Genomic DNA, 26537 nt, shown 5'->3' with positions numbered 1-26537 from the left:
GAATAACATCAGTGAGAGGGTACATCCCTGTCTCACTCTCTTCCCAACCACAGCTTCCCTTTCATGCCCCTCGACTCTTATAACTGCCATCTGGTTTCTGTACAAATTCCAAATAGCCTTTCGCTCCCTGTATTTTACCCCTGCCACCTTTCGAATTTGAAAGAGAGTATTCCAATCAACATTGTCAAATGCTTTGTCTAAGTCTACAAATTCTAGAAACGTAGGTTTGCCTTTCCTTAATCTTTTTTCTAAGACAAGTAGTAAGGTCAGTATTGCCTCACGTGTTCCAGTATTTCTACGGAATCCAAACTGATCTTCCCCGAGATCAGCTTCTACTAGTTTTCCCATTCGTCTGTAAAGAATTAGTGTTAGTATTTTGCAGCTGTGGCTTATTAAACTGATTGTTCGGTAATTTTCACATCTGTCAACACCTGCTTTCTTTGGGATTGAAATTATTATATCCTTCTTGACGTCTGATGGTATTTCGCCTGTTTCATACATCTTTCTCACCAGATGGTACAGTTTTGTCAGGACTGGCTCTCCCAAGGCCGTCAGTAGTTCCAATGGAATGTTGTCTACTCCGGGGGCCTTGTTTCGACTCAGGTCTTTCAGTGCTCTGTCAAACTATTCACGCAGTATCTTATCTCCCATTTCGTCTTCATCTACATCCTCTTCCATTTCCATAATATTGTCCTCAAGTACATCGCGCTTGTATAGACCCTCTATATACTCCTTCCACCTTTCTGCTTTCCCTTCTTTGCTTAGAACTGGGTTTCCATCTGAGCTCTCTATGTTCATACAAGTGGTTCTCTTTTCTCCAAAGGTCTCTTTAATTTTCCTGTAAGCAGTATCTATCTTACCCCTAGTGAGATAAGCCTCTACATCCTTACATTTGTCCTCTAGCCATCCCTGTTTAGCCATTTTGCACTTCCTGTCGATCTCATTTTTGAGACGTCTGTATTCCTTTTTGCCTGCTTCAATTACTGCATTTTTATATTTTTTCCTTTCATCAATTAAATTCAATATTTCTTGTGTTACCCAAGGGCATCTACTAGCCCTCGTCTTTTTACCTTTTTGATCCTCCGCTGCCTTCACTATTGCACTATTGCATCCCTCAAAGCTACCCATTCTTCTTCTACTATATTTCTTTCCCCCATTCCTGTCAATTGTTCCCATATGCTCTCCCTGAAACTGTGTCAAACCTCTGCTTCTTTCAGTTTATTCAGGTCCCATCTCCTTAAATTCCCACCTTTTTGCAGTTTCTTCAGTTTTAATATACAGGTCATAACCAATAGATTGTGGTCAGAGTCCACATCTGCCCCTGGAAATGACTTATAATTTAAAACCTGGTTCCTAAATCTCTATCTTACCATTTTATAACCTATCTGATACCTTTTAGTATCTCCAGGTTTCTCCAAGTATACAATCTTCTTTCATGATTCTTGAACCAAGTGTTAGCTATGATTAAGTTATGCTCTGCGCAAAATTCTACCAGGCGGCTTACTCTTTCATTTCTTAGCCCCAAACCATATTCACCTACTATGTTTCCTTCTCTCCCTTTTCCTACTCCCGAATTCAAGTCCCCCATGACTATTATATTTTCGTCTCCCTTCACTACCTGAATAATTTTTTTAAATTTCATTATACATTTCTTCCATTTCTTCGTCATCTGCAGAGCTAGTTGGCATATAAACTTGTACTACTGTAGTAGGTGTGGGCTTCGTATCTACCTTGGCCACAATAATGCGTTCACTATGCTGTTTGTAGTAGCTTACCCGCATTCCTATTTTCCTACTCATTATTAAACCTACTCCTGCATTACCCCTATTTGATTTTGTGTTTATACCCTGTAGTCACCTGACGAAAAGTCTTGTTCCTGCTGCCACCGAACTTCACTAATTCCCACTATATCTAACTTTTTAAATTTTCTAACCTACCTGCCAGATTAAGGGATCTGACATTCCACGCTCCGATCCGTAGAACACCAGTTTTCTTTCTCCTGATAACGACATCCTCTTGAGTAGTCCCTGCCCGGAGATCCGAATGGGGGACTATTTTACCTCCGGAATATTTTACCCAAGAGGACACTATCATCATTTAATCATACAGTAAAGCTGCATGCCCTCGGGAAAAATTTAATGTATATTTGGCAATTCTCTTTTTTGTAACAAGGGAACACAGGTTTAAATATTTATTAAAACTCGGTCGTCAGGCTCATTCCTGAAATGGCTGTAATTCTGTTCTCACAAAAAAACCAAATAAAGACAATTTCAATGTGAAACTAAATTCTGAAACTACACTCTTACCCAGTAACACATAAATCAAGAACATTAAATTAAAACTTGGAATGTATACAAATTAGTGATTGTCTTTTTCATTATCTTTATCACTTCCGGAATTACTAGAAACGTGAGACTTCGAAACACACTCTGCCACACTGAACACTGAGTAAACATGCAAATTATACAGTCTAAGAAAAAAAAAACAAGTACTACGAAGGAATTGTCCGAATGGGACAGAAATGGGTAGATGAGATGTACTTGTACAGACAAAGAATTGATTACAGTTGAGGAAAAGTAGATTATTTGTTGAATAGAAGGAGCTCCACAAACTGAGAAAATCAGTAACGAGTTGGCCGTTGCTTGACCGTTATGCAGGGAGTTACTCTGCTTGGTATTCGTTAATAGGCTTGTTGGATGTCCTCTTGAGGAATATCGTGCCAAACTCCGTCCAATTGGCGTTTTACAAATCCCGACCTGGTTAGAGGCCACTTCTCATAAAGCTCCAAATTTTCCCAATTACAGAGAGATTTGGCGATCTCGCTGGCCAACTTAAGGCAACAAAACGGGGCGCAAATCTCGCCGAGGTACCGCTGTACCCTGGTACCCTGGTCACTGTAGGTCGTTGGCCATATGGCAGAGCACAGCCTGGGTAGTATCCACCCGCTAACTGGACCGTCTAGAGACTCGTCTTCGACTCTGAATTTCATTGACTGGAGTAGAAGTGTACTCAGCGATGAGTCTCGCTTTGAACTGAGACGTGAGAAAAGCGAAGACGTGTCTGGAGCAACCCCAACGTCGACGGTATGCTACTCCCCGTTTTGTTGCACTTCATGGCAAGTCATCTTGGCCTTACATTTCAGCAAGATAAGGCCCGTCCGCACACAGCGAATGTTTGTACTGCTTGGCCTCGTCATTACCTAACCCTATCTTGGCGAGTAAGGCCATCATATCTCTCCCCAATCGAGAACGTCTGGAGCGCAATGGAAGGCGCCCTCCCACCAGATCGGGATGTTGACGACCTAACGCGCCAATATGATACGACATCCCTCAGGAGGCCATAGAAAAACTCTGTCAAACAACACCAAACTTACATAAGGGCCAGAGGTGGAAGAACGCGTTATTGACTTGATCATTTGTGAAGATCTTTCTCTTGAATAAATCATCAAATTTTCCGAAATTGTAATCATTTGTTTGCCTGTCATGTACGTAACATCTGCCGATTTCCACCTCCTTCGGATAATTCTTTCGTGGTGCGTCACTTTTATTTTTTTCTTCCTTAGAGCGTATTACTGAACACAGAGATCTCAGTTCTTAGAAATACACAAATCTGTTAACCGACGTCGGGGGAATATACATTGCACGATATGACTGTTTATTCTCCTGACAGTTACCTGTCTCTACTACAAGAATCAAAATGAAACTCAGAATTGACAAAATTGTACATATGTCAATAAAATTCTTCTGGGTTAGAGACCGCATTGTCATTTATAAAGTTCCAACGTTTCGGCGTCTGTTGCAAGACGCCTACCTCAGGGTGTGTTGCTAACTGCTGAATGAGCGCAAGTGTGGGTACATATATTCTATGGAAGAGTGTTGTGATTGGATGTGAGGGTGAGGAGCAACAACAAAATAAAAGGAGCAACAACAAAATAAAAGACATTCTGGGCTCGACAAAAGATACAATTGACAAGCTTCATGCCGCCGGAGTTTATGAAATCGAGTGTGAATGTGGACTGGTGTATGTAGGTGAGACTGGGCGTCCAATAAGCACGAGGCTAACTGAACATGAAAGATATATCCGCCTCAAACAATATAGCAAATCAGCGGTGTCAGAACATCATGAGCAGTGCAGGATGAACATCGAATTTCGAGAGGCCAGGGTACTGGCGAAACAGCCGTTTAGTTTGAGGAGGAAGATTAGAGAGGCTATAGAAATAGCCAAGCGACCCGATAATATGAACAGAGAAGACGGGTACAGACTTCCAGCGTCTTGGCTGCCTGCTGTGACAGCTTTGCGGAAGGACAGCTCGCGCAAAGCAACAGGCGTGCGGTAGGCCACAGCGGAGGATGGTACACAGAGCGCTGACGCGGCCTAGTCGATACTAGGCAGTTAGTAAACAACGCTATGCTGCAGTCGCCGCTAAGTCTCATATTCGCCGATTTCCACCAATGGCAGGCAGTAAAGGAAACTCCAATGGAAAACGCCTATTTCCGTCAATAACAAGACGCAATGCAAACGCCAATAAAATTAACTCCTAGTGCCCTTCCTCCTCACCCTCACATCCAATCACAACACTCTTCCATAGTATATATGTACCCACACTTGCGCTCATTCAGCAGTTAGCAACACACCCTGAGGAAGGCGTCCTGCAACAGACGCCGAAACGTTGGAACTTTATAAATGACAATGCGGTCTCTAACCCAGAAGAATTTTATTGACATTGACAACGGCCGCGGAAGCCTACGGTTACAAAATTGTACATAGTCCCCATTTTAACTCTAGCGTCAATGTCTACATCTATATCTATATCCATACTCCGCAAGCCACCTGACGGTGTGTGGCGGAGGGTACCCTGAGTACCTCTATCGGTTCTCCCTTCTATTCCAGTCTCGTATTGTTCGTGGAAAGAAGGATTGTCGGTATGCTTCTGTGTGGGCTCTAATCTCTCTGATTTTATCCTCATGGTCTCTTCGCGAGATATACGTAGGAGGGAGCACTATACTGCTTGACTCTTCGGTGAAGGTATGTTCTCGAAACTTTAACAAAAGCCCGAACCGAGCCACTGAGCGTCTCTCCTGCAGAGTCTTCCATTGGAGTTTATCTATCATCTCCGTAACGCTTTCGCGATTACTAAATGATCCTGTAACGAAGCGCGCTGCTCTCCGTTGGATCTTCTCTATCTCTTCTATCAGCCCGCATCTCGTGGTCGTGTCGTAGCGTTCTCGCTTCCCACGCCCGGGTTCCCGGGTTCGATTCCCGGCGGGGTCAGTGATTTTCTCTGCCTCGTGATGGCTGGGTGTTATGTGATGTCCTTAGGTTAGTTAGGTTTAAGTAGTTCCAAGTTCTACGGGACTGATGACCATAGATGTTAAGTCCCATAGTGCTCAGAGCCATTTGACCCATTTTTTTTTTATCTCTTCTATCAACCCTATCTGGTACGGATCCCACACTGTTGAGCAGTATTCAATCAGTGGGCGAACAAGCGTACTGTAACCTACTTTGTTTTCGGATTGCATTTCCTTAGGATTCTTCCAATGAATCTCAGTCTGGCATCTGCTTTACCGACGATCAACTTTATATGATCATTCCATTTTAAATCACTCCTAATGCGTACTCCCACATAATTTATGGAATTAATTGCTTCCAGTTGCTGACCTGCTATATTGTAGGTAAATGATAAGGGATCTTAGCAGCACATTACACTGAGATTCAATTGCCATTCCCTGCACCATGCGTCAGTTCGCTGCAGATACTCCTGCATTTCAGTCAATTTTTCATTGTTACCACCTCTCGAAATACCATATCATCATCCGCATAAAGCCTCAGTGAACTTCCGATGTCATCCACAAGGTCATTTGTGTATATTGTGAATAGCAACGGTCCTACGAGAGTCTCCTGCGGCACACCTGAAATCACTACTATTTCGGAAGACTTCTCTCCATTGAGAATGACATGTTGCGTTCTGTTATCTAGGAACTCTTCTGTCGAATCACACAATTGGTCTGATAGTCCATATGCTCTTACTTTGTTCATTAAACGACTGTGGGGAACTGTGTCGAACGCCTTGCGCAAGTAAAGAAACACGGCATCTACCTGTGAACCCGTGTCTATGGCCCTGTGAGTCTCGTGGACGAATAGCGCGAGCTGGGTTTCACACGATCGTCTTTTTCGAAACCCCCGCTGATTCCTACAGAGTAGATTTCTAGTCTCCAGAAAAGTCATTATACTCGAACATAATACGTGTTACAAAATTCTACAACTGATAGACGTTATAGATATAGGTCTATAGTTCTGCACATCTGTTCGACGTCCCTTCTTGAAAACGGGATTGTCACTACAGAATAAAGGAAGAATGATATGAAACTTACCAGACACCACTTTGTCCAGATACGACATCTCCGCTATGCCGTCGTACGTAATATTGCCATCATATCGCTGCAGCACAGAGTCTATCTCCAGCTGCAGATTACTTTGGATGTCCTCATGCAGCGCCAGCTCATATAAGCTGTAGCTGATTGTGGACGCAGAAGTCTCGAAGCCCCCAGCGAAGAAGCCAAGACATTCCGCCGCCAGGTCCTCCAATGGGAAATCTGTAGTGGCATAATGTTTTGTTGCTGTTAGTGAGTAAGAAGAAACACCGACCTTTAGTGAATCTACGGTGTACTGATTTTTATTTATTGTCGTATTGTAATATAGCGCCCTAATGTTATTTGAATGGCTTCTGTCTGTCTAAATGGATAAATTCTCTTTCTTCGCTGACGATGTCGCAATAAAAAAAAAAAAAGAAAAATGGTTCGAATGGCTCTGAGCACTATGGGACTTAACATCTGAGGTCATCAGTCCCCTAGAACGTAGAAATACTTAAACCTAACTAACCTAAGGACATCACACACATCGATGCCCGAGGCAGGATTCGAACCTGCGAAAGTAGCAGTCGCGCGGTTCCGGACTGAAACGCCCAGAACCGCTTGGCCACCGCGACCGGCTATCACATTTAATATTATCTACTTCTGGGAAGTGAAGCAGCAGCTGTATTTTATTAGTAACAATGGGTATTATTCACCCACTTTAATCGTGTTTCACACATGTTCACAACACATTTCGAAGATAATGCTCTCGTCATGTGACTGTCAAAACTGAACACAGGCAGTTAAAACACTAAAGCTCTAACACCATATTTTCGGCGTTCAGGAAGTAAAATGGAATAAATATACAATGGGCTGTGGATCTATCTACATCCTCATTTAAGATCGTTTCTTTCTGTCCTTAACTGTCACAACACACTCAGAATACACGCACAATGCCTTGCCCATTTCAGCTGTAGGTTCTAGGAGTCTCTAGTTGATGCTCCACCTAGTGTCCAGATGTTAGTGCGGTCCGCTATACACGAGGTACAACAGTACACTATATGATTAATAGTATCCGTACATCTATTAGTGGACATAATATAAGGTGTGTGTACCCTTTCACTTGGTGAATTCTTGATCCCTGCTGTGGACACCCTCAAAGGCAGCCCATTTTTCCACCGCTGCCTAGGCCAGACAAGATAGCGGTGAAGGTCAGGAGTGACATCCACGTTCTAACTCATCCTAAAGGTGTTGCACTGAGTTTAGGCCTGGTATCTGGGCAACTCAATACAGTTGTGGAATGTTCTCAAACCATTTCCTCACATATACAGGTTTGTGACAGTCTGTATTGCAATGCTGACGAAATCATCGCCTCCAAACTGTTCCTCTATAGTACGCAGTTCACAATGCTGTTATTGTCTTCATGTGCTTCATCATTTAGCGTTTTGTTAAGCGTGATAAGGAGAACACATTGTAAACACGCGAAACATCCCTAAGCCGCAACACCACCTCCAATGTGGTTCTCTGTTGGCGCTACATTTGACAGGAGGTAACATTACGCAGGCTTTCGCCAAACCCATTCGTCGGACTTTCAGACTATTCGTTCCAAGTCAGTCGTTTCCAGTCATCAACTGTACACCACCTACAGTGTCGCTTATCTTTTATTACAGAAATGTGAGGGTTATGAGGAGCTACTTGACTTTTATAAGCCGTTCTTCAAATTCCCCACACAGAGTTACTGTCCTAGCTGGATTGCTGATAGCACTTCGGAAATCTCGAGCATTTCGTTCCACTGATTTCCTGCTCGTTTCTACAACCAGACTGCGCGATGTTGGTCGTTCCCTGTCCATCAGTAACCAAATTATACCTAGTCTTTGTTCAGCTGTGACTGATTCTTTGCGTCCTTTGTTCAAAGTCATACTAACAACAGTCGACTTGAGCAGCTTTCAAAACGCTGAAATGTGTCTTGTGTATTTGTTTCTCAGATGACATCCAGTGGTATGTTGGAAGTCAATGACCTCTGCTGACCGACTCATTTCGCTGTTAACTGCACTACTGGCCATTAAAATTGCTACACCACGAAGTACAACTTGCTGACATGAGGAAAGTTTCCATCCGATTTCTCATACACAAAAAGCAGTTGACCAGCGTTGCTAGGTGAAACGTTGTTGTGATGCCTCGTGTAAGGAGGACAAAAGCGTATCATCACGTTCCCGACTTTGATAAAGGTCGGATTGTAGCCTACTGCGATTGCGGTTCATCGTATAGTGACATTGCTGCTCGCGTTGGTCGAGATCCAATGACTGTTAGCAGAATATGAAATCGGTGGGTTTAGGAGGGTAATACGGAACGCCGTGCTGGATCCCAACGGCGTCGTATCACTAGCAGTCGATATGACCAGTATCTTATCCGCATGGCTGTAACGGATCGTGTAGCCACGTCTCGACTCTGAGTGAACAGATGGAGACGTTTGCAAGACAACAACCATCTGCTCGTACAGTTCGACGACGTTTGCAGCAGCATGGACTATCAACTCGGAGACCATGGCTGCACTTAACCTTGACGTTGCATCACAGACAGGAGCGCCTGCGATGGTGTACTCAACGACTAACCTGGGTGTACGAATGGCAAAACGTGATTTTTTCGGACGAATCCAGGTTCTGTTTACAGCATCATGATGGTCGCGTCAGTGTTTGGCGACATCGTGGTGAACGCACACTGGAAGCGTGCATTCGTCATCGCCATACTGGCGTATCACCCGGCGTGATGCTATGGGGTGCCATTGGTTACACGTCTCTGTCACCTGTTCGCATTGACGGCACTTTGTACAGTGGACGTTACATGTGTTACGACTCTTGGGTCTACCCTTCATTCGATTCCTGCGAAACCCTACATTTCAGCAGGATAATGCACGACCGCATGTCCAAGTCCTGTAAGGGGCCTTTCTGGATACAGAAAATGTTCGACTGCTGCCCTGGCCAGCACATGCTCCAGACGTTTCAACAATTGAAAACTTCTGGTCAATGGTGGTCGAGCAACTGGCTCGTCACAATACGCCAGTCACTACTCTTGATGAATTGTGGTATCGTGTTCAAGGTGCATGGGCAGCTGTACCTGTAGACGCCATCTAAGCTCTGTTTGACTCAATGCCCAGGCGTATCAAAGCCGTTACTACGGCCAGAGGTGGTTGTTCTGGGTACTGATTTCTTAGGATCTATGCACCCAAATTGCGTGAAAATTTTCTCACATGTCAGTTCTAGTATAATATATTTGTCCAATGAATACCTGTTTATCATCTCCATTTCTTCTTGGTGTAGTAATTTTAATGGACAGTAGTGTAGTTCTGTACTGACAATACATTAGGTGTAGTAATTTTAATGGACAGTAGTGTAGTTCTGTACTGACAATACATTACTTCGTGCATCAGTCTAAACTTGTGTGTCCACCTTTCGAGAGATGTAGTGGTCAAGTTCGCATGTCATTGGGGTGTACAGATACATGTGAACAGATGGTGACTGAACAGCAGCTGCTAATGCTTCTGCTGGGTCCTGTTACTGTCCACAGTTGAAGAGCACACGGCCTTGTCCTCGGTTGTAGAGTGTGAGGGATGGTTAAGCACCGAAATGGGCGATCTTAAAATTAAATGAGGGCCAACAGTGCAATGCGTCTTTACTTCAATTGATTTCACGAATCTTCCAAATGTATTGTTAGAGCTTTAGTTTTTAAACCGTACTATTTTAGTATTGATGACCTGATAATGATAGTACTGTCTCTGTAGACGTGTTTTTGTGTAACGCACGTTTTAAACAGTTGAACGTTACCAATTGTTACTGAATGCATCATTGTGTGGGAACTGCTAGTGTCGTGGTTAAAGTACGTTTGCTGAGTGACCTAAGATTCTGCTTGTGGCGTACATACACAACCGTTAACAACACACACAACCACTGACACGACTCAAGGGGACAGAGCCACTATTCCTGTTCTGCCACTTGAGTGATTCCTGCCTGACACATCCACGACGCAGGAGTGGGCACCCTACACATCGATAGGTTGAAGTGATAGAATGGCTGAGTTCAGGCAGGGACTCAATTTCGTGGGAAGTAGAACGGAACCCATGCCTGGGGTCATAGCTGAAGGGGTACAGAAGGAGACGTCGTGTTATACGGCAGTTTATCCTCAAACTGTCGCGCAACATGTTTCATAACGTTGTATGCACGTCACCATCGTGGACTTAGTTGACCATAATAACTGAATACCGCAAATTATTTCTGTGAGGGGACTGTTACTGTCTGCAGCCTTGGAGAGCTTTTGTAGCTTGTTCACAACGCGGGAGTTTATTTAAAAGGACGAGGGATAGGGTTTAAAGCTGTCGTTTAGATGAGGTATGTGAAGCAGAATTCTCTTTGTTCCACCTCTGCACACCAGGAGGTCCGGACATCCAGCTATCATAGGTAAAACTGTGTGGTTCAAGAAACTAAGAGGAATCCTTTTAGGAACGATAAAATCTCAGCCAGGTGCAGACTTCACAGACAGCAGAGCATGCACGATACCTGCCATTTTCCTTAGAAGCGACGCCACCGCAGGAATGTTCGATTAAAATCCTTGCAATGGATTTTCCGAGTGGCTCATTTTATTTATTTCTGCAGAATCTGACTTACCTACATACATCTATGTGCAAGCCCTTTTATTTATCAGATTCAGAATCCTGTCATGTAGTGGGAGAGATTTTGTGCTTTGCTCCCCATAGCACAGCATAATTGGTTAATCATAAAGTCTGCAGAAGCAGGAGCTTGTTTTACTGATTTTCAAAATCATTACTGGTTGAGACTCGTAACGTGTACTGCAGCTGGCTGGTGCGATTGCTACATTGGCAAAAACTGCAAAGTTCCAGAGCCTCTTCCCATATTTAGATAGCTGTTTAAATAGTGTTTCTGGTTTTCAAAGCTGTTTGATGTACTGTTTGATTCATTGAATCACTAAAATAGTACATTAGATGCCGAGAAAAGTAATTTTATTTATGGTTTTAGTTTATTCATATTGTAAGTAGGCTGTTTAGGTTTTTATGTTGGTAACGCCACTACCGCACTATATGAAAATCACTGACTGCGCTGTGTGAAGGCTGTGGTTGGTTTGCATTGTTGGAGTAATATTCGCCATTGTAGTGTTGGGCAGTTGGCTGTTAACGGCGCGTAGCGAAGCGCAGTTGGACGTGAGCCGCTAGCAGTGGATGTGGGGAGAGAGATGGCGGAATTTTGAGAGCGGCCGGGCTGGACGTGTGTCCATCAGAAAAAGTAAATTTGTAATATTGGATATCATGGACTGATATAGACATTACGACTTTTGAACACTATTAAGGTAAATACATTGTTTGTTCTCTATCAAAATCTTTCATTTGCTAATTATGCCTATCAGTAGTTAGTGCCTTCAGTAGTTTGAATCTTTTATTTAACTGGCAGTAGTGGCGCTCGCTGTATTGCAGTAGTTCGAGTAACGAAGATTTGTGAAAGGTATAACTTAATGTTAGTCAGGGCCATTCTTTTGTAGGGACTATTGAAAGTCAGATTGCGTTGCGCTAAAAATATTGTGTGTCAGTTTGGTGTTGACCAGAATAGGTAAAGAGGGAAATGTCTGAATACGTTCAGTTTTGCTCAGCTGTCTGAAAGGCAAATAATGTAAGAGGTTTATCAGCACAGTACTTCATTAAGTTTTCTAAGGGGACGTTTCAATATTATTCTTCCTCGTCTTAAAAGGACGACCACGTGTGAAATAGGGAAAGTGATTTAACTTGTCTGAATACAGTTACACTCATTTTCCACCACGTGACCAAGGGAACTCACGTCTGTTGCCATCCTGTGGCCGAGTGGTTTTAAGCGCTTCACTCCGGAACCCCGCGGCTGCCACGGTCGCCGGTTCGAATCCTGCCTCGGGCATGGATGTGTGTGATGTCCTTAGATAGGTTTAAGTAGTTCTAAGTCTAGGGGACTGATTACCTCAGATGTTAATTCCCATAGGGCTTAGAGCCATTTCAACCATCTATTTATAATCACTGCAAAATATAATCTGCTGACACAATCATCATGCATTTTTGATAGGTCAGTAATGCCCAGCCACACAAAATTTGTGTCGCCAGGCCTGCGGCATCGAAAGAAATAGGGTTCTGAGCAGATGTCTAAAGCTATTAATTTAATAAGGGAGATAATTATTGGACACATTTCCAAGCTGCAAAAATGTTTGATGCCCCTCGGACTGCACTTTTTCGTCTGGATAAATCTGAAACTTCTCATCAAAAGTAGGCAACTGCAACAGATTTAGGAGATACAACTGTGCTGCCGGTGAATCTCGAAGAGACGCCGGTTGTTTGCTGGCTATACATGAAATCTCTTTTCTACTGAAATCTTCCCACTCCATGGCTATTGTGTAGCAACCTTAGTGAAGAACTTTCAGTAAGAAAAGCAGTGCATGCTGCAACTCAGACTGTTTTTGTTACTGCAAATCTTTTCTAAAGGTTAAAGAGAAGGGAAATTCGCCGGCTGCATATCAGCTGGGCATCAGGAACGGTATCAAAAATCATTTTGGTAGCAGTGTCATTGTAGAAAAGGACTCGCTAAGAAGGTTTTTCAGGAGGGCACATCAATATTTTATCAATTCAGAAGTCACCTCGGACATCACAGGTCATTGGATAATGAATCTCAAAATCTTTCAATATTCCTCATGAACGGCTTCTTTAGCACAGATTCCCTAGTGAAAGATTATTCAGTGTAACGAAAAAGTCTGTCAATCGTTCAAATCAAACTTCCCCACATCGTACGCAATAAGAGGAAATGACATATAGAAGCGTCATTGTACGGATGAGCACTGGTGGTTCTTCCTCCAATGATTATGTTCCTAAAGGAGACAATGAACCACCAGTTAATGAGAGGAGCATCAGTTGCGTCTATTTCTGCTTGTCATTCCTGTGGCTGAGTAGAGCAATCTGTTCAAGTAGCGATTTGCACATTTTATTTACGAAACGTATCCGAGTAAGGAGTCCCTTGTGCTTCTCGTCCTAGATGGCCTTTACAGTCACAGCAAAAACGTTGAGGTAATTGAACTCCCTGGGAGTCATATTCAGGGTGGGGCACGAAATGTGTTACCATTTTGGTTTTGAATATAAACTTTATTGTCAATACAATCTGAAAGGAACATGTACTACAATTAAGAGCCGTCCATGGACATTTGTTCCAACTCACCACATTCTCAATAGTCCACCATTTCGTTTCCTAAAACTGAAGTTAGTGATTACCCTACGGCACATGTCTTCCAAATTTCACTGCAAGCTTGAAAAATAAGTCTTCTGAGCTCCATTAAATCACGTGGACGTTTCGGGAAAATTTTTTCCTTTAAGTATCCCCAAAGAAAAAATCACGTGAATTGAGGTCTGGACTATTGGGGGAGGGGGGGGGGGGGGCAATTTTGTCCGTCATTGAAGCGACCTGGAAACCTGAGTGAAACGATCCGCATGTCGAAATGCTCGTGTAAAACTTCCAGCACAGAGTTGGCAGTATGTGGCTTTGCTCCATCTTGCATGAACCACTGCGTGTTGAAGGACAAGGCAGTAGCAAGAAGCTGTGAAATGAAGCTCTTGCGAAGCCTGCTCAAATAACACTCACTGTTAACAGTTTCTTCAAAGGAAAAGGGTCATACTGGAAACTGCTGCCCACGTTGTAATCCTCGGAGCATAATGTTGTCGTTCATGAAGCACTTGTGGGTTTTTAGTGGCCCAAAAGTGTACATTTTGTTTGTTGACCACACTGTCTAAATGAAAATGCGCCTCGTCTGAAAACTAAACGTTGTTGAGAGTTCTTCCCTATCCTCCGCCCACTGAACAACCAGTAGTCTCTGCTGCTTGTGTTCGTCAGTGAGCTTCCGTGCGCAGGTCATCTTGTATGGGTACATATGGAGGTCACTTTTAGGAATGCGTTCAACGGAGCGTCTGAATATTCCCAGTTGCACTCTACACGATTTCCCGGGACTTCTCCGTACAGCAACTCTTACTGCTTCAATATTCTCTGGCGAACAAACAGGCTTAGGCCAAGGTCGCTTCGCTTCCAATACTGTTCCTTTCTGTACAAATTTATCGTGCAGCTCGTGGATGGTCTTTTTCCAAGGGACCCATCGTGTGTTAAACTGTTTTCGAAAACGCCCCTGAGTCACAACAAGGCTTTTCGTTTCTTGGAAAAGTAACACAATTGCCGATCGTTGCTGTGTCGTCAGTCTTCCATTGTTAGCCATTGTTGCTTACTAGTCTCCTAGCGGCAGTATCGTGAATTACACGTCATTTTGTAACTCAGTTGTTTTTGCAAGCTCTGCTGGTACTGATGTAGAGATGTCAGCGGAGTATCTAATGTGCGTCGTAAATTGTGAAAGAAACAATTGGTAACACATTTCGTGCGCCACCCTGTAGTTCGTCCAGTTAACCTCCCTCCCCAATGCACTCATGAGATTGAGCCACCGGATAAAGAGATCATGGGATCGCTCAAGACCTACTGCACCGAATGGACTTCAGACAGAACACTGGGACCATTTTATGTTGCAGAAGAATTTGGTCGAGCCTATCAGTGGGTTCAGGGACACTAGCAGTTTCCCTCTCAACAAAAAAGTGTTCAGAGAACATGACTTGGTTGCTAAAAACGATAGATGTCGCGAGAACAGAGCTACCCAACGTCCTGTCGAGTGAGAAAGTCAAGAGGTGCTGGATGCGCATGAAACTAAAGCAGGTTAGTAAAATTAGAATTATTTATTGCCTGTTAAAACAAATCCTTAATTAGCTATTCTACAATGCTCAAAACAATCTACACTTCATGAATAACGACACAGCATTTTCCGTTTGCCACAGTCGTCTACTGTCCCAGTTACTATGAGTTCCTGTGACATATCGCCTACACAGCAAAGACGGCATGAAACTGCTAGACACCAAAGGCTCAGAGCAGGCTTTGACATTTCCCCCCTATAAACAAATGGAACCCTTACGTAACGCAAGAGGATCTAAACGCCCATTGACATCTACCAGAAAAGATTGTGGGGCAAAGAGAATCTCAAAGGAGCTTTAAAAGAGAAAGTAGCGCCAAACTACTGACTTCAGTGGTTCAGACACAGTGGAACTGCTAGACTCCACTGATAAAGAGAATGCATTCTGAACCAGGAAGTGCAGATACAGAATGCATATTTTGTGAAGCAAAATTTTCCGTGACGTTGTAGGTAAAACCTGATAGAATGAATACAAAGAGAAATATGTGCCTATTGAGAGTATCCTGGTTGTGGTAAACATCAGTATATTTATGATGTTTGTGCTTCAAAAACCGTTTCATTGAATACGGTTTCTACTGCTCCATATCCCCGTCGATATTCCATAACCCCCACACTTATCTGTCTTCAGTTTTCTGATATAAGGTGTTGTAACTGCGACCAGGACGGCCGCGGGGTAGCACAGACGGAAGGCGCGGGGGGACCCGCGGAGAGGCCCGCGAACAACAACACAACGGGAGAGGACGGACACGACCAACGTAGGACGGAACGAATACGACAAGACCGAACAACGGAGTCACAAGGAAACAAACTCGTACACTAACCAGGAAGAAAGCAGTCTAGCGCAAACGAGGTGTAAACCGACGTAAGCGAGATCAGACTGACTGGATGAGCTTTTTTTCCCTTTATTGTGATTTTAAAACCCGTAGAACAGGTATGTTGGCAGCAGCTCTTCAGCCAAAGATAGTACAATGATAAAAACAGAGAAGACACATGAGTAACAACAAAACGGCGGGGGGAAAAAATTGGCACTCCACAGTACAAACTGTTGACACAAAGCGCAAACACTGAAGATGTCAATGGCACTGGTGAACGATGGAGTGCGACGGTGAACACTGAACACTAAACACGACGGCACGCACGAGACACTGATGACGATGATCTCCAGCGCGCGAATGTCCACTTAGCGAGTCCGGGGACTTGCCAAGAGGGGAATAAGTGTGAGATGGGCAAGAGGGGAGAACAAGGATGCCAATGGCTGAGGAGATAAGGGGAGGAGGAGAGGGACAGGGGAGGGGAAGCCCAGGGGAGGAGTGGGGAGAAATGGAGGAGGGAGAGAAGGGAGGGAGGGTACCCAAAGGAGCAAATACAGGAAGAGGGTGAGAGGATCAAAGTTGGTAGGAGGGGTAGATGGAGGGGAGGAAGACATCTTCAGGGAGAGGGAGCTGGCGGAAGCCACCTTGGGAGAGGGTAAGGAGGGTAAGGTGGGACGTGAGAATACAGGCGCGGCAGCAGGCGGGGGTGGGAGGATCCGTATCCTTTTAAGGAAAAGGAGGAGGTGGGGGAACGGAATGAGATCGTACAGGATCCGCGTGGGGGAGGCGAGACGGATGCGATAGGCGAGGCGGAGAGCATGGCGTTCAAGGATTTGAAGGGAACTGGATGAGCGAGTGGCCAGCGCTTAAGTACGCTCTCGGGGGCGCCGCTGTTGGCCGCTGAGACCACGTGTTCCACTGTGGCGCCCTCACGCTAAAAGCGAGCCAGGAGGCGCGCGCCGCCACAGCTTACAGCGTGATGGCGCAGAGACCTCTATGGGTCTTCGACGTACATGACGTTTGGCGGGGATTCAAATTCTGCGGCGCGCGTTACCAGATAAGGGACATTAAAAAAGAAACGAGTTGGAGGGATAATTGCAGAAACCAATACCTGTAGGAGTAGTGACCCTAGATGTTGAGACACTTCTCCCACGGTGACACAAGGCGGTGAATGGTTGTCTCATAAAATTCTCGGGGCGTCGATGTTAACCAGTTTCGCACATACTGCTGGACGTCGTCCGATGTGAATCATTTGCTCCTCAGAGCATTTTCGAGGGGACCAAAATTGGCGTAATCACAGGGAGAGAGGTCCAGACTGAATTGAGAGTAGCCGAGAAACTCCCGTTTAAATTTCTACAGGAGTGGCGCAACTGTGTTGGCCGTATGAGGCTTTCCATTGTCGTGGAGCAGAATAAACCCATGGGTGAGTTTGCCTGGTCGTTTTGATTTGATCGCTTGGCGAAGGGTGGTCAAGGTTTGCGAGTAACGCTGGTCATTCACTGTTGCCCCATGCTGCAGAAAGTGAATCAGAAGGGGGCCATCTTGGTCAAAGAAGAACGACAGCTTAACCTTTCCTGCACTTGTGTGGAAACGATGTCCAGTTGTACGTGCAGAACTGGTTAACATCGCGTCTCCGGGAATTTTATGAGCCAGTCATTCACTGCCTTGTGTCACAGTGGGTTAAGTGTCTCAGCAGCCAGTGTCGGTACTTCTAACATACTGGTATGGGTATCTGTAATCAAGCCTCCGGCTCATTTCGTTTTGAACGCCCCTGATAATAATTTACACATTTCATTTGCGAATTAGATATATTCGTACAGTGATTGAAGCAGATTAACTTACAATATATCTATGTTAAAACACTTTCCTTCGGATAAATATCTTACAAGTTATTCACATAAAAGAAAACTGTCTTTCTTAACCTCCTCCTTTCTTCTAGCCGTTATGCAGTCAGATCGCATAATAAACTTATTATCTTTGAGGAGTTATTCACTTTATAAAGAGGATATCTTAGGGCAATTTCAAGGAGAACTTAATGACAGCCGCTACAAACAGTAGTTTTAAATAACTACGTACAACACATAACGTTTCAATGTGAGAGAATAAAATTCGTTAATCAACATGGATGATTGAACAGCATGTTCTAGGAAGGCAACAATAAAAAACAAAATAAAATCACATTCTGATTATTGCACCAGCTTCTCAAGACTTGTACATAAATGTTTGGGTCATTCAACTTAGACGTATAAGAGATAAACTCACCGATTCGTTCCGTATTTTTTCCTATTTGCGGTTTGTCTCCATCGACGAATCCTTTATTTTTAATTTGCATGAGAAGATTAAAAAAATCGTTCCTGGTCACGTTGTTCTTCTCCCTGTATTCTACATTGTCTGCTATCATTTTCCGAAAAGGGATGCTAGCTTCTTTGAAGCTACCCTTTATCCTGAAAAGCAGAAATGCTTCATATCAGTTACGATATTGATCGTTTTGCACAGCAAATAGTTTGCACATACAACACATAAAGTAGCGAGGCTACAGCACTATGTTGCGAACTAAATTATTTGCTCACTGAACATAATGACGACAGTGAAACAGAGTAAAAAACAAAGTTTCCTAGGACAATATACGCTGTCACTCTAATTGCAGAAGCCAAAATTTGAACTGTATCGAATGAAAGAGAAGAGAAATTCTTTACTAGAAACTGCAGATTCTAAACAGAGAGAGCATTAAATGTTTGTTGTTGTAAATGGGACCACAAAGTCACTGCTCTACACTAACCCTAATCTACGAATTCATTCATTTACACACCGTGTATCATAAATATATAATCGTTGTGGAGAACGTCCTTGGATGTGGAACAAGCCAAATTAAATATTAACAAGCTTAAGTATGCAGTGCTGGTAACCTCAGTAGATGGGATATTTTCAGAATTACACTCCTGGAAATGGAAAAAAGAACACATTGACACCGGTGTGTCAGACCCACCATACTTGCTCCGGACACTGCGAGACGGCTGTACAAGCAATGATCACACGCACGGCACAGCGGACACACCAGGAACCGCGGTGTTGGCCGTCGAATGGCGCTAGATGCGCAGCATTTGTGCACCGCCGCCGTCAGTGTCAGCCAATTTGCCGTGGCATACGGAGCTCCATCGCAGTCTTTAACACTGGTAGCATGCCGCGACAGCGTGGACGTGAACCGTTTGTGCAGTTGACGGACTTTGAGCGAGGGCGTGTAGTGGGCATGCGGGAGGCCGGGTGGACGTACCGCCGAATTGCTCAACACGTGGGGCGTGAGGTCTCCACAGTACATCGATGTTGTCGCCAGTGGTCGGCGGAAGGTGCACGTGCCCGTCGACCTGGGACCGGACCGCAGCGACGCACGGATGCACGCCAAGACCGTAGGATCCTACGCAGTGCCGTAGGGCACCGCACCGCCACTTCCCAGCAAATTAGGGACACTGTTGCTCCTGGGGTATCGGCGAGGACCATTCGCAACCGTCTCCATGAAACTGGGCTACGGTCCCGCACACCGTTAGGCCGTCTTCCGCTCACGCCCCAACATCGTGCAGCCCGCCTCCGGTGGTGTCGCGACAGGCGTGAATGGAGGGACGAATGGAGACGTGTCGTCTTCAGCGATGAGAGTCGCTTCTGCCTTGGTGCCAATGATGGTCGTATGCGTGTTTGGTGCCGTGCAGGTGAGCGCCACAATCAGGACTGCATACGACCGAGGCACACAGGGCCAACACCCGGCATCATGCTGTGGGGAGCGATCTCCTACACTGGCCGTACACCTCTGGTGATCGTCGAGGGGACACTGAATAGTGCACGGTACATCCAAACCGTCATCGAACACATCGTTCTACCATTCCTTGACCGGCAAGGGAACTTGCTGTTCCAACAGGACAATGCACGTCCGCATGTATCCCGTGCCACCCAACGTGCTCTAGAAGGTGTAAGTCAACTACCCTGGCCAGCAAGATCTCCGGATCTGTCCCCCATTGAGCATGTTTGGGACTGGATGAAGCGTCGTCTCACGCGGTCTGCACGTCCAGCACGAACGCTGGTCCAGCTGAGGCGCCAGGTGGAAATGGCATGGCAAGCCGTTCCACAGGACTACATCCAGCATCTCTACGATCGTCTCCATGGGAGAATAGCAGCCTGCATTGCTGCGAAAGGTGGATATACACTGTACTAGTGCCGACATTGTGCATGCTCTGTTGCCTGTGTCTATGTGCCTGTGGTTCTGTCAGTGTGATCATGTGATGTATCTGACCCCAGGAATGTGTCAATAAAGTTTCCCCTTCCTGGGACAATGAATTCACGGTGTTCTTATTTCAATTTCCAGGAGTGTACATACAAAGCTACGCTAGTGGCATCTAGCGATAATACACAGAAGTGAAAAAAGTCATGGCGTACGTCCTAATATCGTGTGGACTTGCTTTTGCTAGTCGTAGCGCAGCAACTGGACGCGGCGTGGACGCAACAAGTCGTTGGAAGAAGCTCCCTGCAGAAATACAGACTCTTGCATCCTGTATAGCCATCCGTAATTGCGAAAGGAATGCCGCTCCAGGATTTTATGCGGGAATTGGGATTTTGATTATGTCTCATACATATTCGATGGGCTTCATGTCGGGCGGTATGGGTGGCCAAATCATTCCTTCGAAGTATTCACAATGTCTTTCAAAACATTCGTGAACGATTGGGCCCGGTTACATGTCTTGGAATATCCAGCTCATTTTCTCCAAGTAGCCGAACACAACCATTTTCGGTCGGTGATTGGTTCATTTGGACCGGAGCCCCAGTCCATTCAACGTAAACACAGACCACACCGTTATGGACCCACCACCAGATTGCACACTGCCTTGCAGATACCTTGCGTCCCTGGCTTAGTGAGTTCTCCGTCACACTCGAATGCCACCATAAGCTCTTGCCGTCTGACCTGGCCGCGGTCTCCAAGTCGTCCAGCGTCCAGCCGATACCGTCACGAGCCCAGGAGAGGCGCTGCAGGCGGCGTCGTGCAGGCAGCAAAGGCACTCGCGTCGGTCGTCTGATGCCACAGCCAACTAATGCCAAATTTCGTCGCACTGTCCTAACCGATACGTTCGTCGTACGTCCCGCGTTTTTTTCTGCGATTATTTCGCGTAGTGTTGCTTGTCTATTAGCACTGACGACTCTAGACAAACACCATAGATCTCAGTCATTAAGTGAAGACCTTCGGTGAGAAGTAATACCTGAAATTTTTGTATTCTCAGCACACTATTAACACTGTGGATCTTGAAATACTGAATGCCCTAACGATTTCCTAAATAGAATATCCTACGCGTCTAGCTCAAACTAGCACCATTCTGCATTCAAAATCTGTTAGTTCGTGCCAGGTTCACGTCGAAAACCTTTTCACCTGACTAACCTCAGTAGAAATGAGAGCGCCACCAAAGCACTGCCGTTTTATGCCTCGTGCACCCGATATTACCACCATCTGTATATGAGCATACCGCTGTTTGAAGAGCTTTGTCACCAAAACGCAGAACAACAGATGGAAGATATGTGCCACGAGTAATATAATGAAAAACAACAATATCTGGAAAACAGCATTGAGACTGAGACATTTCGTACCATGGTACGTTAAAGGATCAGAGTAAAGCTAGAAAGTGAAGGCTGAAGATACATTTGTCATTTCATAAAGAATTCTGACCAAATACTACGGGAGAAGGAAAATATTGTGATATTTGAATGACTGACTGAATACAAGAGCACACAGGCACGCAAACACCAGTGTAGTAGAAGCGAAGTCGAACGTGGCTATAACACATATGCGCAGATCAAATAATTTCATTATTTATCAGTACAAAAGCTTGTAATTAAATAATGTAATAATTACAAAAGAAAAATTACAAAAGAAAAATTCGGAGTAGGTATCAAAAACCTATTGAGAAGAAATAAAAATTTTAATTCTGTCAGAGACAGCAAAGGACTTGGAATAGCATTTGAACGGAATGGACAGTGTCTTGAAAGGAGGATATAAGATGAACATCAACAAAAGCAAAACGAGGATAATGCAATGTAGTCGAATTAAGTCGGGTGATGCTGAGGGAATAAGGTTAGGAAATGAGATACTTAAAGCAGTAAAGGAGTTTTGCTATTTGGGGAGCAAAATAACTGATGATGGTCGAAATAGAGAACATGTAAAAGGTAGACTGGCAATGGCAAGGAAAGCGTTTCTGAAGAAATTTGTTAACATGGAGTATACATTTAAGTGTCCGGATGTCATTTCGGAAAGTATTTGTATGGAGTAAAGCCATGTATGGAAGTGAAACTTGGACGATACATAGTTTAGACAAGAAGCTTTCGATATGTGATGCTACAGAAGAATGCTGAAGATTAGATTGGTAGATCACGTAACTAAAGAGGAGGTATTGAATAGAACTGGGGAGAAGAGGAGTTTGTGGCACAACTTAAAAGAAGAAGGAATCGGTTGGTAGGACATGTTTTGAGGCATCAAGGGATCACCAATTTAGTATTGGAGGGCGGAGTGGAGGGTAAAAATCGTAGAGGGAGACCAAGAGATGAGTACACTAAGCAGATTCAGGAGGATGTAGGTTGCAGTAGGTACTGGGAGAGGAAGAAGCTTGCACAGGATAGAGTAGCATGGAGAGCTGCATCAAACCAGTCTCAGGACTGAAGACAACAACAACAACAACAATAGTTACGAAATTAGTGATCCCAATAGGTGTAGGCAAAATATCAATAATAATAATGTTAAAAAGTGAAAAATAGCTCGGTCAAATGTTTTGCGATATGTCTTATCTAAAGGAGGAAACAAAATAGAAATATCTGACACACCGTATTAGCTGTACCCAGCTTCGACCATCACTCGAAGGCGGTTCCAATGAATCTCTGATCTGTTTCATTTCTTACCTTTAGACGAATAATATCACAAAATATTTGACCGATTTTATCAAATTTTCATTTCATTTTAAAGTTTTGTTCAGGAAAAATGATCATTTAGAGACGTCATCTGTTTTCTTAGCGTCTTCTGTTCTCTGTTTCTGATTCGGAGAAAATCATTTCGATAGTTAAATATCACACGAGTGTGAAGTTTTATGCGCAAAATAGCGAGGCCTTGAAAAGACCAGCGGATAAATATTTCTACCGGAGCGTAAAATAGGTGAGTATGCTCCTGTTAAAGATCCTGACTGAAAAGTGGGGCACCAGCTGCCTCACTCTATCTCCCTCATCACCTTTCAAAATTTTCCCAAACATCTGGCATGCGAACATGTTCGCTCTCTCTGTGACATGTTACTCACCGCTCACTCTCACAAGCTCTAACAGTTTGGCCATCACAGTGAGTCGCTCACAACCATCCATTCCCGATTGCTCATTCTCATTGACTCATTCGGACCAACTTATTGTCATCATATTTTTGTGTCTTTCTGTCACTGTCTCCCGTCTCACGACCTGAGTCTCCTTCGTTCTGTCCTCCCATTACTGTCTCCTCTAACCACCACTGTCTCCTCTCGCTCTCTGTTGCTGCTACTCTCTGATTCATTACTTCGCGATACTGCTGTCTGTTCTCACTGTGACAGTCTCTCTCGTCACCGTTGTCATTCTCTCTCGCTGTCACTGTCCTTCTCTTTATTCGTCTTCCATTAGTTCTGTCTCTGTCAATCTTTTCCTATCACTGTTCTGTAATTGTCAACAATGTTCCACTGCAACTGTATCCCACTCTCTCCCTCACACTGTCACTGGCTCCTACGTTTTTTCTATACTACAAACACTGTATACGCTTGCAGAATTTCTTGCTTTTCCCTCTCTATCTCTCTGCCACTGTCTCCTCTCTCAGCATAATAAACGGCGAATATGTTCGCATGCCAAAATCTTTGGGAAATTTTTAGATGTGCTGAGGGAGATTTAGCCAGCTGGTACCTCACCTTCCAGCCATAGTCATTTAAATACGAGCATATATTCCTTCCATAGGAGCATTTTCCCGCTGGTTCCCTTCTTTTACCTCCTACAGCAGGACATGCCACTCATCTGAAAAGAACTTTACGGGCCAGTAAAATACTACGAGTTTAATTATGTGAAACTGAAGTAACGAAACACTAACTTTGCACCTCGGACCGGATTTTATGTGTAGATAAATTTTGCATGTGCTTCAGTACCACAACACATGGTTCCCAGAACCTTTCTGATACTAACGGAGACACTTCTCAGTACAATTCTCCGTGTTACACGGACTGCAGTCTTGTGGGCGAGAAAAGACCAGCCCGTAAATATTATGAAATAAATGTCTGAGGTAAAAGACCATGCGGAAGGCTCATACAGCACTGTTCAGGCGGAGTTGGCGAGCACAGAAACTGGAGCTGGAGAACGATGATGATGAATTAGAAATTAGTTGGAAACTACTGGTCACGGATTTCCGAGAGACTGTCATGCCACCACTCACTAGCCACTGTGACTGATGTCGTCACCCAAGCTCAGTTCGAATCCATGCTTTGCTGGGTAAGAGTCATTGTCGCTTCTAGAGATTGTAGATCTGTGTTCAAATTTTGGCACCCCGTGTACCCATGTGGATAAAAGAACGGTGTGAGACGGTGTCTGTAACCCGCGTGAAGCATAACGTACCTGAAATGACCGTTGATACGCCTCAAAATATTCGAAGATTTCGTGCACTTCAATAACGAAGTGCACCGTGACCTGCCAGTCATCATCCCGGAACATTAAAAATCTCTCTCAGGTCTTTGCAGGGGAATATGAACGAGGATTTAAAGTATCATCCCTACATTCTGCGAGTAGCTCGACAGTTACGGCTGCGAGATAAAAAGAGTAGGTGCAATTTTTGTGCATTACTGGACTCAATCGACCAGAATAACAGATTTCAGACAAATCCTGTGATGTCTGAAGAGGCAAACTTTCATATCAACGAGCTTAATGGTTGATGCTTGACGTCGAAATTTTTTGGACACCAATAATGGCGGGCGGGGTCACCTGACCTTTCAACCGCTGAGTTTGTTCTGTGGGATCATCTCAGTCACGACGTTTTTTACGGCGACTCAAAGATGGCCAGAATGCTGAAAAAGTGGACATAAAAAAAGGTTCGAAATTAGGAGCTGAATTTTAAATTCTACTCGGCATTTATTTGTGAGACGCTCGCCTATCTAGCGGGCCTGGAGGAGTACTGCGCCATTCGGATGACATATTTTTGTTCAGCGGAATCAGACCCAAATGTTTTAAACAGAATGTATTCCAGGAGGTAAGTAGTTAATTACCAACTCGTATTTTACTATCTGATCTTTTATTAGCAACTGATTTTTCTAAGTTGACTTTTACCGGAATGCAATCAAAGAAATTGTAAAACCTCGAGAGAATAGCAGAGTTAAGGTTTAGAATCCTCAAAATCCCGCCCTTTGTTTCATTCTGTTCTTGTGTGTGTACTAGTATCTTCTCCAATCAATCTTAAAATCCAGCTACCAACCGCATCTCGAGCTATGAGTCATTTTTTGAGCGACAATTGCAAAATGCCATTATTTACAATGATAAAATACAATTGAAAATTGTAGTAAAACACCAATGAAACACATACGCACACGTGATGATAGGATTTTTATTTCTATAACATTGCTACACTACTGGCCATTAAAATTGCTACACCAAGAAGAAATGCAGATGATAAACGGGTATTCATTGGACAAATATATTATACTAGAACTGACATGTGATTACATTTTCACGCATAAATCCTGATAAATCAGTACCCAGAACAACCACCTCTGGCGTAGTAACGGCATTGATACGCCTGGACATTGAGTGAAACAGAGCTTGGGTGGCGTGTTCAGGCACAGCTACCCATACAGCTTCAACACGATATCACAGTTCATCATGAGTAGTGACTGGCATATTGTGACGAGCCAGTTGCTCGGCCACCATTGACCAGACGTTTTCAATTGGTGAGACATCTGGTGAATGTGCTGGCCAGGGCAGCAGTGGAACACTTTCTGTATCCAGAAAAGCCCATACAGGACCATCCAAACGTGAATTATCCTGCTGAAATGTAGGGTTTCGTAGGGATTCACAGGTCTTAACACATCTTAAATGTAACGTCAACTGTTCAAAGTGCCGTCAATGCGAACAAGAGGTGACCGAGACTTGTAACCAATGGCACCACATACCATCACGCCGGGTTATGGGCCAGTATGGCGATTACGAATACTCGCTTACAATGTGCGGTCACCGCGATGTCGCCAAACAGGGATGCGAACATCATGATGCTGTAAACAGAACCTGGATTCATCCAAAAAAATGACGTTTTGCACCTAGGTTCGTCGTTGAGTACACCGTCGCAGACACCCTGTCTGTGATGGAGCGTCAAGGGTAAACGCAGCCGTGGTCTCCTAGCTGATAGTCCTTGCTGCTGCAAATGTCATCGAACTGTTCGTGCAGATGGTTGTTGTCTTGCAAATGTCCTCATCTGTTGACTCAGGGATCGAGACGTGGCTGCACGATCCGTTAGAGCCTTGCGGATAATATGCCTGTCATCTCAACTGCTAGTGATACGAGGCCGTTGGGATCCATCACGGCGTTCCTT

General features: G+C 44.3%; 1 protein-coding gene across 1 annotated transcript in view; it reads right to left on the bottom strand.

Moving 5' to 3' along the window:
- Positions 1–26537, bottom strand: part of LOC126336253 (cytochrome P450 6k1-like) — a 76320-nt gene that overhangs the window by 13636 nt on the left and 36147 nt on the right. Inside the window, exons 5-6 of the mRNA XM_049999748.1 lie at positions 18212–18393; positions 6372–6593 (exon numbers count right to left, since the gene is read on the bottom strand). Of these exons, the coding sequence (XP_049855705.1) occupies positions 6372–6593; positions 18212–18393 (404 nt within the window). The remainder of the gene's footprint in view (positions 1–6371; positions 6594–18211; positions 18394–26537) is intronic.

This window comes from Schistocerca gregaria, chromosome 2, assembly GCF_023897955.1.
Source record: "Schistocerca gregaria isolate iqSchGreg1 chromosome 2, iqSchGreg1.2, whole genome shotgun sequence".
In the NCBI taxonomy this organism is placed as follows: Eukaryota; Metazoa; Arthropoda; class Insecta; order Orthoptera; family Acrididae; genus Schistocerca; species Schistocerca gregaria.
This window is presented reverse-complemented; position numbering and strand designations above follow the sequence as displayed.